Source organism: Acanthopagrus latus, chromosome 14 (assembly GCF_904848185.1).
Source record: "Acanthopagrus latus isolate v.2019 chromosome 14, fAcaLat1.1, whole genome shotgun sequence".
In the NCBI taxonomy this organism is placed as follows: domain Eukaryota; kingdom Metazoa; phylum Chordata; class Actinopteri; order Spariformes; family Sparidae; genus Acanthopagrus; species Acanthopagrus latus.
The window spans coordinates 16199159-16213860 of NC_051052.1; the positions used below are offsets into that span (position 1 = coordinate 16199159).

General features: G+C 42.9%; 1 protein-coding gene across 1 annotated transcript in view; it reads right to left on the reverse strand.

Annotated features, from left to right (window-relative positions):
* Positions 1-14702, reverse strand: part of si:dkey-97m3.1 (fatty acyl-CoA reductase 1) — a 55567-nt gene that overhangs the window by 5813 nt on the left and 35052 nt on the right. The window contains exons 4-8 of the mRNA XM_037121521.1: positions 9940-10119; positions 8106-8283; positions 5495-5539; positions 4637-4755; positions 3541-3608 (exon numbers count right to left, since the gene is read on the reverse strand). Coding sequence (XP_036977416.1) covers positions 3541-3608; positions 4637-4755; positions 5495-5539; positions 8106-8283; positions 9940-10119 — 590 coding nt within the window. The remainder of the gene's footprint in view (positions 1-3540; positions 3609-4636; positions 4756-5494; positions 5540-8105; positions 8284-9939; positions 10120-14702) is intronic.

Sequence of the window (14702 nt, forward strand, 5' to 3'; positions counted from 1 at the left end):
GTCTATGTTTAGTTTTGGAAAAAATGACTTTCAAACAGTTAAAATCTTTCTTGCAGCAGCGAAGAGACAGAATATTTATTTTATCCAGATGTTTAGAGGAATCTAAACATCTGGTTGGCATTGTGAAACAACAAACATGTAGTTTTATCAGAAATCAATCCTGTGCTTAGCTCTAGGGCTGGGAAATATAGATAGAGGGATAGATAGATACGTTATTGATCCTTCACAGGAAATCACTTTGTTGCGGCAGCTACATTTTTAGTCAAGACAACAACCACACAAGACGTCCAACGCTCAAATATTATAACATCTACACACATTAAAAACATTATAGGTAAACATATTAGAAAATATTCAGGGTGCAATCTGCAAAAATGATAACTATATTATCAAAAAACTTCAAATATGTATATAAAAATATACATGTATGTGTAGCATACAGTAGTATACTGTCGCACATAGCACATTAAAACAGTATATCAACTAATATGGAGATATGAAACTATGGTAACACTTTATGACAACTATCATTGTTAAATGGTAAATTTACAGTTAATCAAACTTTAGTTAAGTTATTTGACTGTTTACAATAAAATGCTGTATAAACTTTTTGTAACGCTATTGTTAACTAATCTAATTGACTATTAATGTAGCACTGATTCATGACAGTTATTATAAAGTGCTACTGAAACTTTATTTCGTCTTAGATTTTGGGTGTTTTTATGTTTTGTAATGTATGTTGTGTTTTTACTGGTTTTCAAAGGCTTTGTTACAGGACAGTGTCGTCATTTTCTGAACTTATCAGACTGTTCTACTTGTTCTAATCCTGAGATTTACTCACGTAGTCATTATATCCACATTAATGATGATTATTTGTCTCATTTTGACAGTAGCAATAGTCATAAATACAATATCGATATTGAGGTATTTGGTCGAAAATCTTGTTTTATTTGATTTTACACATTTATTTGTTTCTGAGGAGATTTCATGAAATCAACCGGCCTTACTTCGCTCTGTGGCCTGAATGTCATGATAATAAAGTCGGTAGAGAAGGATTTCATGATGCAATGCAGGGACACAACTGTCTGTTTTCTAGTAGTCCAGGTTGTCAACACCCACTGACACCCAACTTAAAAAAAAAAAAAAAGAAGGTTAAGCAAACGGACAGATTGCGGTTTCAACGTAAGCATCATGACTTCCAGGAAACATGGCTGTCCTAAATCATATCATGGTTTTTCTGCTCTGCTTCTCAGGGGAATATCAGGCGGAAAAAGCAGCCACACAATGACTCCCCCCTGCTGGGCAGAACCTCCTCCTCCTCCTCCTCTTCTTCCTCTTCCTCTTCCTCCCCCCCTTCCTCCCAGAATCCAGCAGCAGCCATCCACAGCCCCGGAGAGCAGCCATGTGACTACAGACATTACATCACACACGGCACGCAAACTAGGCCTCTGCAACCGTTTGTTTCCATGGCAACAGATGTGCGGTGGTTGCAGGGGCCGGGATGACCAGATCCGAGGTGACAGCCAGCTGTGGCCCGGCCCCCCTCGCGGCCCGAGTATCGCCGCTAACCTTGAGCTGCCCTCCGAGGTGTAGGAGCAGAGACGAGGCAGGGGGGCCGGATTCCTCCTGCTTCACTTGTCATAACGCATCTATTGTTTTTTTCGGCCTCTTCTAATCCCCGTGTTTTCAGATTAGCTTCATTCCTTCGTCTCATTCGGTGAGAGTGAGATTAGAGCACACGGCTCCCTCTTTCATAACAGCGACGAGACCTAATCCTGCTACGAGCCATCTGGTAGCAATTTCCTCGGTGAAGGGAGTGTGTTTGCTAATCTGAGAGGAAACAGGGGGAGAGAGGGTCCTTTGTCATCCTTCCAGCCCGACATCTACACAGCCCTCTAATCTCACTGTATCTGATGACCGCTGGGACGGAAACAATGAGAGTTTGCAGTCTTCGTGCGTGATGTCAACGCTGCTATCGTGACCTCAGTATGAGAACAGCTATCGCAGAACCACACAGGCTCAGATTCATATCGACTGTGCCTGAACACATCACAAATCTGCTTAAAATTCAGTAATAATTATGAGCGATTCAACTTATATTTTGCTCTTGCTTATTATTATGAGCAAAAGGCATCAGAATCAGTGCCAGATGCATGGACAGATTACGAGACACAACCGCAGGGCACAGACATGTTTAATGCCTCCACTTCTCCTCTCTAGGAAAACTCCCAGACTGAGAGTCACTGTGTAGTCACTTTGTGTCTCTTTGTGTCAGTGTTGTGTCACATGATTAACTTTTGTGTCCTTTTTTTAAGAACATCACGTGTCTGCAGTCGTGCTAGTGCTAGCTATGTGAGGCTAACCCTACACATGGTGGGGCTGTGAGCTCAATGCTAACGTCAGCATGCTAACACCCTCATAAGGACAATATGCAGTATGTAAATCTGTAACGTCATTTACATTTTAGAGAGAGAGGAACGAGCTGAGTCCACCAGCTTATTATAACTGAGGAGAAGCAGTCACAGGTGGTAATTAATGGTGCACTTCCTGCTTCCCTCCAAGAAACCTAAACAATATCTTGCTTTGGTGCCAGACTGGTATCAGCTGTATTGAAGTCTACGGGAGATGCATTTGTAAACATGATAAAACCCGACATATCTACTCCTGATGAAGAAACCCCTCCAGAAAAAAAAATACAGGGATGAAAATCAGTGTGTTCTGGAGTCATCTAATGTATGGAAGTTGTGTTTTAGTGAGTTTCTCCATGCGTCTCTCTTTGACTTCACTACAGCCGACACCACAGTCGGGCCTCTAAGCGAGATTCAGTGACATAACGACCCTTCTTTCTTTTTTTAGCGTCTCTTGCCAGGAGTGCTGAGGGCTGTCACACATGCTAATGTTCAGCAGGTGGAACTTTTAAAGTGTTTGCTCACCAACTTATTTCAGCATAATTTTGTTGAGGCTGATGGGAATGAAACCTTGATTTTCACCTGAAGACAGCGACCGAGTTTAATCAAAAGTCTCTTTATTTAAAAACATCCCTGTGGTGACTATTCTACCAAATCTCGTAGATTTAACATGCAGAATTTGTGGGTTAAAGTTGAATAAACAAAGATAATTCAGAGAGGAGTAGTGCTGGGATGTTCCAAAACAGGCTTTCAAAGCAAAAACATTTGAACGTAATTGAGTTCATCTCATAAAACAGTTTTATCCTTGCACTCCAGAACAAGCCAAAACATCCAGAAGTCTTGAGTCTCCCTCTAACACCCTCAAAAATGTTAAATCCATCTCCTGTCTCCTTCCAGCAGGTGGCACACACTCCCCACGAGAGCCCCGACCACAAACACCTCGACTTAACTACATCACAGGGACATTATGTCACAACACTGGGGTATTGATTTGTGATGATGAACGTGAACCGGGACAACAATACTGCGGAATGCCAGCGGGCGCAGACCAAAACAGCTCTATAAATATCCTCCTCGCGCGGTGGCAGGTTTCCTATTACCTTTTGAGCAAGACAACAAACGGTGTACCTACCGATCTCTCCCCAGTGGAACGGGTTGATGCCGCCGGTCGTGCAGTTGTACACCAGAGCTGATTTGGGTCTGCGGGGTGCAGGAGAAAAAAGGTTGTTGTCATGCAAGTCTGTACTCCTGCTGAAACCACGTTGCATTCAGGTGCATGAACGCTGCTACAGTCACATAACAGGTGGTGATGTTGACATTTGTGAGATATGAGCCGTTTCCCCCTTTATGAAAAATGTCTGTTTGGATCTAATTCGGTCTGAAACTCAGTGGTTTCAGTTTTATTGGCTTTTTTCTATCTTGTATCATACGGGAGTGGTCAGCTCAGCTTTTTCCTTCACTTTCTCTCCAGCATGAAATATCTGACCCGCTCAGTTTTGGCCTGAGAAGTGAGTCAGAAGGTTTTTTTTTTTTGGTGAGTAAGACATTTTCCAAGGAAAACTTTTGTCATGACTAAGTGGATCTGGATTTTCCCCCTACTTATTCTCTCTGGCTGAGGAAACTTGTAGCATCTTTACTAGCTGCTTGCTGCCATAATAGGTTCAATAATAAAAATTGTACTAGAAAATATCTTTAATATGTTAATCTCATTTGTTTGTTCTGACTTGCTCTGACAGTTTCTTGTGTGACCTTTTCTTTCCAATCTTCCTCTGCTGACTCAGACTTTAAAGGGTCATTCCAGTATTTTTAAACCTGGAGCCTATTTTTACATATCTTGCGGTCTAAGTGACTAATAAATACAAGAAGTTCCCTCCGAGCTATTGCTCACTGAATGTACGTCCACCTAATGTGCTTTATATATGTATATATGTATATATTTATATTTATATTTATATATATTGTGTCTGCCAAAAGTATGGAAATGATCCCCACAGAGATGGATGTTTTTGAACGTTATATCGCTGTGTTCAAAGCCACCAGACTCCATGTACAAAAACAGCAATTTTAGCTCACAGACCACAAGTGGTGCTGGTTTGTTTGTGTTATTGTACGACTAAATGAAAGGTCCATTCATTTCATCATTCAATATTCCAGGTATTCCTCAATTAACTTGTTTTTTGATCATCACAAATCCTTGTTTTCTCACTATCCGTTGTTCCGGAACTCACTTGTGCACGGCGGTGTACCAGCCGGCAGACAGGGTGAGGTTGATGACCACGTCCACGGGGATCAGGTCGGCCACGGCGTCGTTGTTGGCTCTCATGGTGCGCAAGATCCCCTTTCCAGCCTGAAAACAGACGAACAGCGTCTTAGTGTCATTGTTTTGGTTTTCAGTTCAGATGTTTCCCGTTTTATTGTGGAGAATTCATCCTCATCTGACTTTCCACTTCCTGTCTTTGTCTCTTTACAGCCTCTTTCTGTGTACGTCTTTACTCTAGTTTATGTCAGTTTTGTTCCTGGCTTCACTGTGTTTGCTCCTCGTGTTCAGCTAACTTAAAGAACGCCTTTTGTTTCTTAACCTGCCTGGTCTGGTGTTTTGACTTTGGGTCCTTACCATATTGTAAGCTGTGACACTGTGGAGCTCTATTTCTATGTGTTTTAGAAGATTTAAGGCTAACATTTTCACTTACGGGCTGCACAGTGGCCCAGTGGCTAGCACTGCTGCCTCACAGCTAGAAGATCGCCGGTTCGCGTCCCGGTTGGGACGCCTGGGATCTTTCTGTGTGGAGTTTGTATGTTCTCCCTGTGCAAGCGTGGGTTTTCACCGGGTACTCCGGCTTCCTCCCACAGTCCAAAAACATACTGAGGTTAATTGATCATTCTAAATTGTCCGTAGGTGTGAATGAGAGTGTGTGAGAGTGTTCGTCTATGTGTGGCCCTGCGATGGACTGGCGACCTGTCCAGGGTGTCCCCTGCCTTCGCCCTAAGTCAGCTGGGATAGGCTCCAGCCCCCCCGCGACCCTGCAGAGGATTAAGCGGCGTACATAGAATATGTACAGATGATGGATGGATGGATTTTCACTTACAGCTATAAAGACTCCACTTGGTCCGTTGAAGTTGTCGATCCAACCCTTAAGAGCAACAAGAGAGAGAACATGAAAATCGAGACATATGACAAATTGGACATTAGACAAAGAATGATACAGATATTTGCTTTTAGTAAGGTAAGATACAGGTTGTTGTTTAAATTTAGATTGAGCATGCATGAAACCTAAAAGGAACACATCTCTAGTTGCTCATTAAACATCTGTTTTGTGCCATGAAAGTGACAAAAGTTGTTGTTGCTCAACAGAACAGCGTGATGAATTGAAGAAATCGGGTGGAAAATTAACGATTTTCAGTAAGAAATACCAACTGTGCAGCTAATCTGCTGTTAATGAAGCAGATATTTTATCTCTTCGGCGGGTAGCCAACATGCTGGTTCTGATACAAGGCAGGACAACCTGACACAATATTTCTATACAAAGAAAGGAATAATTTAATGTATTACATATGCCGAATTTACAAGAGGGGAGAAATAATCAAGAATTTGTCAAAGGAACCATTTGACAGAGTTAATAAAGTTTCCCGTTACTCAAAAATCCATAAAACTGTGATTTTTTTAAAAGGGAGTCTGGAACCATAAATTCCTCAGAGGACAGAGATCTCAGCATCTTTTTATCAGGATAACATCAGATCCCTTTTCAATACCATGTGTGAACAGGATGTTAGTTATTGATCCAAACATAAACACGTCTGTGGTCGTGTACGTGCTGCTGAATCAGCTGGTCAGACTCATGTAGCTTCCTGCGGAGGGAGAACCGGGGAGGCTGGGTAGCACTGATTGTCGACTTCAATTAGAGGCCATTAAAAATGGATGAAACCGCTGGTTATAGACTGCTGCAGTTTCCAGTGTGTCCAACTGGAGTCCTATTATGTGGTCTTGTCCTGCGTCTAATAATACGTTCTGCTGCCGTTAGAGTGCAAAGAGGCGCAGGCCACTGAGGCCAGCGGCGATTTTAGCACTGCAATCTGTTGGTGGCTTCCTGCCAGGCTAAAGTAGCACACGCATCTTTGAATCTGCACTGTATACGTTAGTTAAACGAGGATGTAAGAGTGACGAAATGACTGAACTACATGCACACTGTGGTTGTAAACACACCACACAACAACACAAACACACAAACAGGCAGTCCCATCCCCCCCCCTCTGCCTCACAGCGCCTACTGGCACGAGCTGCCAAGGCGATTGCATGGCCAAGCGTGAGCGAGGCCTCTTTGAAGAGCCGCTGCCAGGCCGAGCTTACAACTGAAGGCTGAGCGCAGAGCCAGGAGCTGCCGTCACAGTCCCAGCACGCACACACACACACACACACACACACACACACACACACACACACACACACACGAGGCCGACATTTCCTGACGCCACATAAACAAGGACTTTCCTGTGTTGTTCTGCTGTTTTATCTAAGCAGCATCAATTCTGAATCTCTCGGAGAGGCTTTGATTCAGTTCTGAACGACTGTAAGCGGCGAAAGAGCAGCTTTCATCTAACTGCACGCAACAAGCTAAAAATAATGACCTTTAAAAAGGCAGAGTCAACCACCACCATCCAAAATAATGTACGACTTGATTTTTTTTTTTATGAATAAAGGGATGTCTTTAAAGCTGTAACTGTTAATTAACTGATCAGTTGCCAACCATTTAAATCACTAACTGTTTTGATAATCACTTGATCAGTTTGAGCAATTTGTTAATGAAAACAAATTCAAAATTCTCTGATTCATTCGTCTTTAAAATGTACATTTCTGCAAGTTGGCATCATTAAAAATGAGCAGAATTATCTTTTAGCGGTTATAGTTCACAATGCACTCATGAGTATACAGACAGCTGTCAGTGAATCACTTTTACAGCAGAAACTGTAAAAATGTGATGTTTTTTAAGGAAGTTCTGCAGTTATAAGAAGCACCTTTTTTCTATAAGCTTTAAGGGGATTTATGGGTGTTTATTTTCAGTGGATGAGGGAATAATGATTTCCTCTTTATGTGTAGAGAGAGAGGAAAGACCTCACTCTGCAAGGGAGAGTAATGTTTCTGTACATCCTCACGGTTTTAAAAAAGTGAAGATGTCAGGACGCCTGCAGCACCAGCAGCTTGACAGAAAGCAGCTTAATCATGGAAATTCTCCACTTTCAAGTTAAACTGTGCTGGATCTCTCAGTGCAGCCTTTACATGAACTTCTCTGCTCGCTCCAACTTTCCCGCCCTCAATGTGACATTAAGTTTTGCCAGCGTATCTCCGCCCTCGGTGTCACATTTCTCGCCTCTCTCCGCCACCCTGAACTCCATCCCAGCAGCAGCTGTTGAGCACTTGGTTGAAAACGCTCTTCGGCTCAAGATATTAACCAATTTGTTTTAATCCCGCGCCACTTAAGATATAACCCACGGGGGAGCGGCGTTGACCTGTGCAGGATTACATCGATCGATATCTTATTTCCATTCATTTCACTGACACGTAATGAGGACGGGATCAAGACAACATGACCGGAAGTGGTTTTAAACATGTTGATTAACATTTACGAGCAGCGATGAGAAGATATGAGTCATGCTTCATAACATCAGACATATATATCACAGTCAAATACTGAGTGGGCTCACGGGAAAAGGCTCCTGCCAGCTGGCTCCCACGATGGAGGGTCTGATGATGGCGATGTTGAGCTTGTCCTGCTCCTGCTGCACCACGAACTCGGCCAGGGCTTTGGTGTAGGTGTACGTGTTGGGCCTGTCGCCGATGAGCCGCGGTGTGATGTCACGCACGATGCCATCGTCCATCCACCTGAAGACAGGGATGTATCATCATGATGCATTTATCACATAAGGGATAAAATACTGTCTGTAAATGTCTATCAAGACAGTAGATGGTACTCAGTATAGGCACAACTTGGTCATTTTTCATGCAGAAGTCCATATTGTTTTTAAGGTATTCTATGATTTACTTTAACAGATTAAGACGGATGTTTGGAGAAGCCGATAGACTTTCTGTATCTCCATCTTTTTAATTAAACTGAAGCTTCCTTTGTGCTTCATATAGAGGCAGTATTTCTTCTGTAGCCCCTCGTTAAGTACAGTGAATGTCAGGACGGCGTTTGGTCTGATGATGAGGCTGAATGTCTTCATTACTTCTGTCCACTCTGTGTGGGATCAGCGAACAAATCAGAAGATGTGGGCTGGAGCTGGATATCAAACTCAGTACAGATGGAGACGTGTCATCACGTCCTGGAAATGTTAATTATCTGAAGTTGTAGCGAGAATTCTTTGCTTTTTATTTTTTTTTTTATTTTTTTTTAATCTCCATATCGCCCATGTTATGTTTGGTTTGTCAGCAGGATTACCCAAAAACTGCTTAACAGATTTCCACGAAACTTGGATGGAGGATGGGTCTCGGCCCAGAATAGACCTCATCATCTTCTGGTGTGGCTCCAGATAAAGACACAGATCCAGGAATTTTTATCTCACTTCCTTTAACACAGAGAGATGTTTTGTTTTTTGTTGACATTTTGGGTCATTTTAGTTGGGAAAAAAACAGGTATATTTAGACGGCTGTGAGTACAATTTGAAGCATATCCAAATAAAAATCCATCTGTAGTAGATTTAAATATGGTATGTGCTCTACTGAGTGCCTTTCTAGTTTTGTTTTGTTGGGAGAACAAGTTTATATCCCAGAATCCACTACTTCACATTTATTGCCCACTACATAACAAAGGGAAATACTACACTTTTATTACTCCACTACATCTGTTTACAGTTAGAGATTGCAGCTTATGATAATTTTCTTTGTTGATTATTTTCCTGATTAACCAACTAGATGTTCTGGTCAGTAAAAATGTCAGAAAATGGGGAAAAACTTTGATCAGTGTTTCCCAAAGTCCAAGGTGACGTCCTCAAACGTCTCGTTTTGTTCACAACCCAAAGATATCCAGTTTACTGTCATGAAGGAGGAAAGAAACGGGAACATATTCACATTTAAGAGACTGAAATCAAATTTGTTGTTGATGATGATGATTTAAAACTACTCAACTGCTGATCTGTGACTGTTTCTAGTTATATATGAGGGGAGGGATTTCTGGTAATAAGTCTGGTGAAAACCGGATATCTTCTTCCTCTGTGCCACAGAGCTCCATTATTTTCCAAAAAGCTATTATAAACAGTGAGCCACGCTGTTGCACTGGCCGACATTTTCCTTCATCACCATGAACACAAACCACAGTGTGTGTGTGTGTCTGTGTGTACTTTAACTCAATCCTACGCACACTGTGTTGCTGCTGTAAACACTCATGTAAGCAACAAACGTAGATTAATCCGCCACAGGAAATAGTCCCCAATCATAGTTAATATATTAAAAGTAAATCACTGTGCTGTGTGATTTGGATCAGAACAGGACTTGAATCGGTCCCGCGTCCTCAGGGCACAACAAGCGTTTCCATCCACTCACTCGAGAGACTCGATGAGCTTCTTGGGCTCGACGGGCGGCGGGTAGATGACCTCGTCGATGTGCTTGCGGTTGCAGTTTGCATAGGCGGTGGAGATGTGAATGAAGGCCTCGAGGTGGTGCATCTGCTTGGCCAGGCTGAGGAGCTGCTGCGTGGCGATCACGTTCAGCTGCAGGGCGTGTCTGCCGGAGAGAAGAGAGATAAACTGTCAAACACTGCGCATCCTCGTGTGAGTGCGTAGGTGTTTAACATTTGTGTGTGCTGGGTATTAAATGTGTGTGTGCGGGGAAAAAGGCTTCGAGGGTGTATTTGCCAGACCTCTAATATCTCTGTTTGAGCGTTTGCATGCGAGAACGTTTGTATTCGCCGACTCCCGAGCGTTCCATTCAAATGAGAATGTGCAGACTGGCAGAAAACATGATTAGAAGTCGGAGCAGAACGACACGACAGGACGGGGAGACATGAAACCAAGCAGGAGGGAGGACAAGAGAGAAATCTGTTGCTCTTCCTGAAGTTTTCCTCTGTTTTTCCCTTCTGCATCAAACCAAGCATCTCTAATCTCTTTGTAGATTGCAATCAATAAATGACAAGATTGCATCGGACCATGTGATGATGCACAAGCGGAGGAGGCAGGAATAAAAACAAATCAAAAGCTGTTTGTGTGAGAGAGAAACAAAAAGCTTCTGAGGAACATAAAAAGAAAATAATCAAAAGTGAGTCACAACAGAGCGGGGAACCAATAATTACTATAATTCTAATCATTTACAGTTGCGCTGTATTATTTGTTCTTTTTAACAATAACTGCTTCGCCTAAGAAATGTCAGAATACCCGTCACAATTCCTCAGGAGCCCATTTGATGTAACATTTGATGTGAAAACCCAACGATATGTTATTTAAAATGACTAAAAGAAAGAGAAAAGCAGAAAATCGTCACATCTGAGAAGCTGCAACCGGCTGATGTTTGACTATGTTCACAAAATACGTTTGTCACATTTAAATGTAAAAAACAGATGAAGAGAAGAGGCACTTTTCATGTTATTGCACCATGGACTGCAAAACAACACTGTAAAACAAACATCAGCCACCACTGAAGGGCAGGGGAGGCTCGTATGTGTGATCCTAATGATAAATCCATTATCAGGATTGTTATCGATTCACACAAAGTAGATGGACAGAGTGGTGGAGGGAAGTGGGATGCATCGTGAATAAACGTCCATTAATCCACTTAGAAATCATCAAATAAAATTTCCTTATAACTGCAGAACTCCCCCTGAGAATATCAAGTTTTTAAGTTTCCGTCAGCATCAGAGTTCAGCGGTGATTTCCGTCTGTATGTTCACGAGTCCACCGCAAACAGAAGCTAATTCGGCTAACTTTTCAATGGCTCCGCCTAAATATTTTAATGAAGCTTGAGGGAAAGTGCAGTGTTACGGCGGCCAAACCACATGAATCACAAAACATAAACAAACCCTAGAAACTAGAAACTACACGCACACTTACAGCTGCACGTTAAAGCATCCTTGAGCTACTGAACCCAAAATTGCTCCTGATGAGCAGGTCGGCAGAATGTGACTGGTGTTGTAAGGTGCTTTGAGGGGTCAGTAGACTGGAAAAGCAGTGTCCGTTTGCCATTATCTTGAATAAAGTGGCAGAGTTTGGACATTTTGGATAATTTGAGTGCACACTGCAACAAAACATATGAAGTGTTCGTTCGATTGTTTTTAGATATTTAATGTGGAAATATTACATATTTCCCAAAAAAACCCAGTGAAGAGGAACCACAGTCATCAACTCTGGTCCTGTTGTGCATCGCGGTTCTGGTTTTAATCTTCAGCTTTAACCTCCTTCGGGCCTCAAACCAGAACAATCTGAGTTTCTCTCCATCGCTCCATCGTGCATTCAGCAGTGGATCTGTGACCACTGCAGAGTCCGCTGAGCCCCGAGGCGACAGAGAGGAAAAACCGAGGATCAGTTGAAACAGACACTCCGAGATACAAGAGCTTCTCTGGCTCTGTGTGGGCGGTGCAGCTCGAGAGGTATGTGTGTATGTGTGTGTGTGTGTGTGTGACAGGGAGAGTATGAGTGATGGACAGTGTGTGTTGGTGTGTGTAGCCGGTGGGTTCACCGGCTAGAATCAGGTGGTGCCAGCTTGTTAGCAGCAGCAAAGTGGTGACAGTTGCGTCGATGATGGAGGGAGGTGGTGGTCATTAGAGGACGAGCTGAGTGTGCGGGCACGCCGTCTTCTCGCCACCTTCTGGGACCATACGCAGGGCGCCACGGCAACAGGATGGTCAGGGACGGACCGACGCACCGCTGCGTGTCTTCCTGCGTCTGACTCAACACCCGTCTGGTTTTTCTATTATCATTTGGATGTAAGAAAACTGCTGGGTGCCTCCTCAAAGGAGCATTTTATAAACACCTTCACGCAGCTCTCAGGTTTTATTTTTCTAGCTGTGCCGACACTTCTGGTAATACTGTACCCCTCGGATCAATTACAGGGATCTGGGACTTTATTTGAATTGGTAGTTTTCAGTCTGTAGTCACAGAGAACAGATTTGAGTAGCGAGTTTGCAAATACTGAAAAACAAATGTCTACCAGGTAAAATTGCTTTTCTAAGAGCCAATAAAACTTGAAGCAACTGCTTTGGTTGATGAACGTTTGCAATTTAACATATAGCTGCAAAGATTAAATGATATTTAATGCATGTATTTGGATAATCGATAGATTGTCCCAAGCATTTCCCTGTTCCAGCTCCAAACAGAGAGGATTTGCTGCCTTTCTTTGTCTGGCGTGATGGTGAAGTTGATCTCTTTGATTTAATGACTGTTGTTTGGTACAAATATGTAACTTAATAACATCATTATTGACTTCAGGAGGATGCGGAGTAGCAACTGATGATTATTTCCATTATCGATTAATCATCATTATCATGAAATGTAAAAACAAAAAGGTGCGGCAAATGACAAATCAATATTTTCCAGAGTTCATTTTGTCCAAATCTCAGAGACATTTTCTATAATTAAAAACAAAGAAAAAGCAGCAGATGTTTTAATTTAAGAAGCTGGAGCAGCAGACGTTTGACATTTTTTGCTGGTGACTAATATTCTTTGGATCCATTAAGAGATTAACGGAATAACTGTTGCTGCTCTCGGATGTTGTGATGGGCATTTTAATGGCTGTGGTCGGATTGATCGATAACACTGACAGACCTGATTTCACTGTTAACCGTTGTCTTCTCTTGGATAACCTTGGACTGGTTGCTTTTCTCACCCTGATGGACTCTAAGTGAGTAAAACATTATTATAACATTTATGAATTATAGCCAAAACTAAATAAACAGGAATGATCCTTTAAGTGTGGATAAAGACCTGCAGAAGATAAAGAGCAGCTGCGGTGTCAGCGTGAAAAGAACCGACTGTGAAACAGACTCGTCTGATTTATGCCTCCGCACTGCTTACAAGGCCGCGACACGAGAGTAATGACTCAGAGACATGACAGAGACGGAGGGGGGGGAGGAGAGAGGCGGAGAGAGAGAGAGTGTGAAGATGGGGGTGAAAACAAAGATAAGGCGAAGGCCAATTTGGAGAGAAAGATGGAAGGTGAAGCATCAGCGAGAGGAGAGCCGGTCAGACTGAGAGCCGCGGCGGGACGGGGCGAGACATGAAGGCAGTAAGAGATCAATGTGAAGCTGCTTCATCCAAACCGAGCCGTCACTCAAAGCCAACAGGTGTCCCCGCCTCCGAAACACCTCCAGCGTGAGTAAACTCCCTCGGCACATGCAGGAGAGAGACGTCAGACTCAACACTGACGCCTCAACTTGTTAACAAATCAATCCTCCATGTGGGATTAAACAGAACATGCATGTTGTTCTCCACCAGGTGAGCTCAGCGCCTACAGGACGGACTGACTACTGATGAGCTGGAGCAGAGCACCAGCAGCACATCACCCACACCAGAACAAATAACTGGGTCACTAGTACATATAGTTAAATGCACCGTACAGCGGCCTGAGGCTGCAGCAGACGAGTGATGTCACACTACAGAAATCAATTTCCACCAGTGATTTGATCTGAAATGACTTTGGGTGGATGGTGATACAATTGTGACAACTGCACATCTGATTCACCTCCGACACTGTTTCCACCTGGTAGATTAAAACCCCTGAACGTACCTCAGGACACTGATTACTGTACACATCACCTGCCACAGGCGACGGCTGTCGATGCAGCAATCAGATGCATCTACATGAGATTCATGTGCATTTCTGTTTTTGCATTTCTGTGTGATTGCCGCAATTTTGGGTGGTATATGATAAAGAAAATCAAATCTGACTGACTATGTTTGCAAAGCTCTGACGTATTCTATAATGACTTTATCACTGACAGGATTATTGTACATATAACATGCCGTGAGGGACGGCAGCCCGGTGCAGCGATCACATGATAACTGCAGTTTGTAATCTACGTTCAATATCTGCTGGTTTGATCACGCAGGCTCCTTGTGATTAAAGAAGGAACCATCTATTGTTTGTGTTGTGTTGTGACACCGTGCTGTGGGTGACTTTGTGTTCTTAACCAACAGTAGGTTTCTCCACATCCTCATCCTTTAGTAATGAACAGATGTACTTCCTCTTTGCTGTAAATTACTTAAACAGTGCAGCCTGTTCAGTGAGCTGCTTGTAAGGACCGATTTACCGAACAATAACCAGATGTGTGTGCTTCTGATAACATTGTTTTCAGTTGTTTTTAGACGACAAACAGTGGC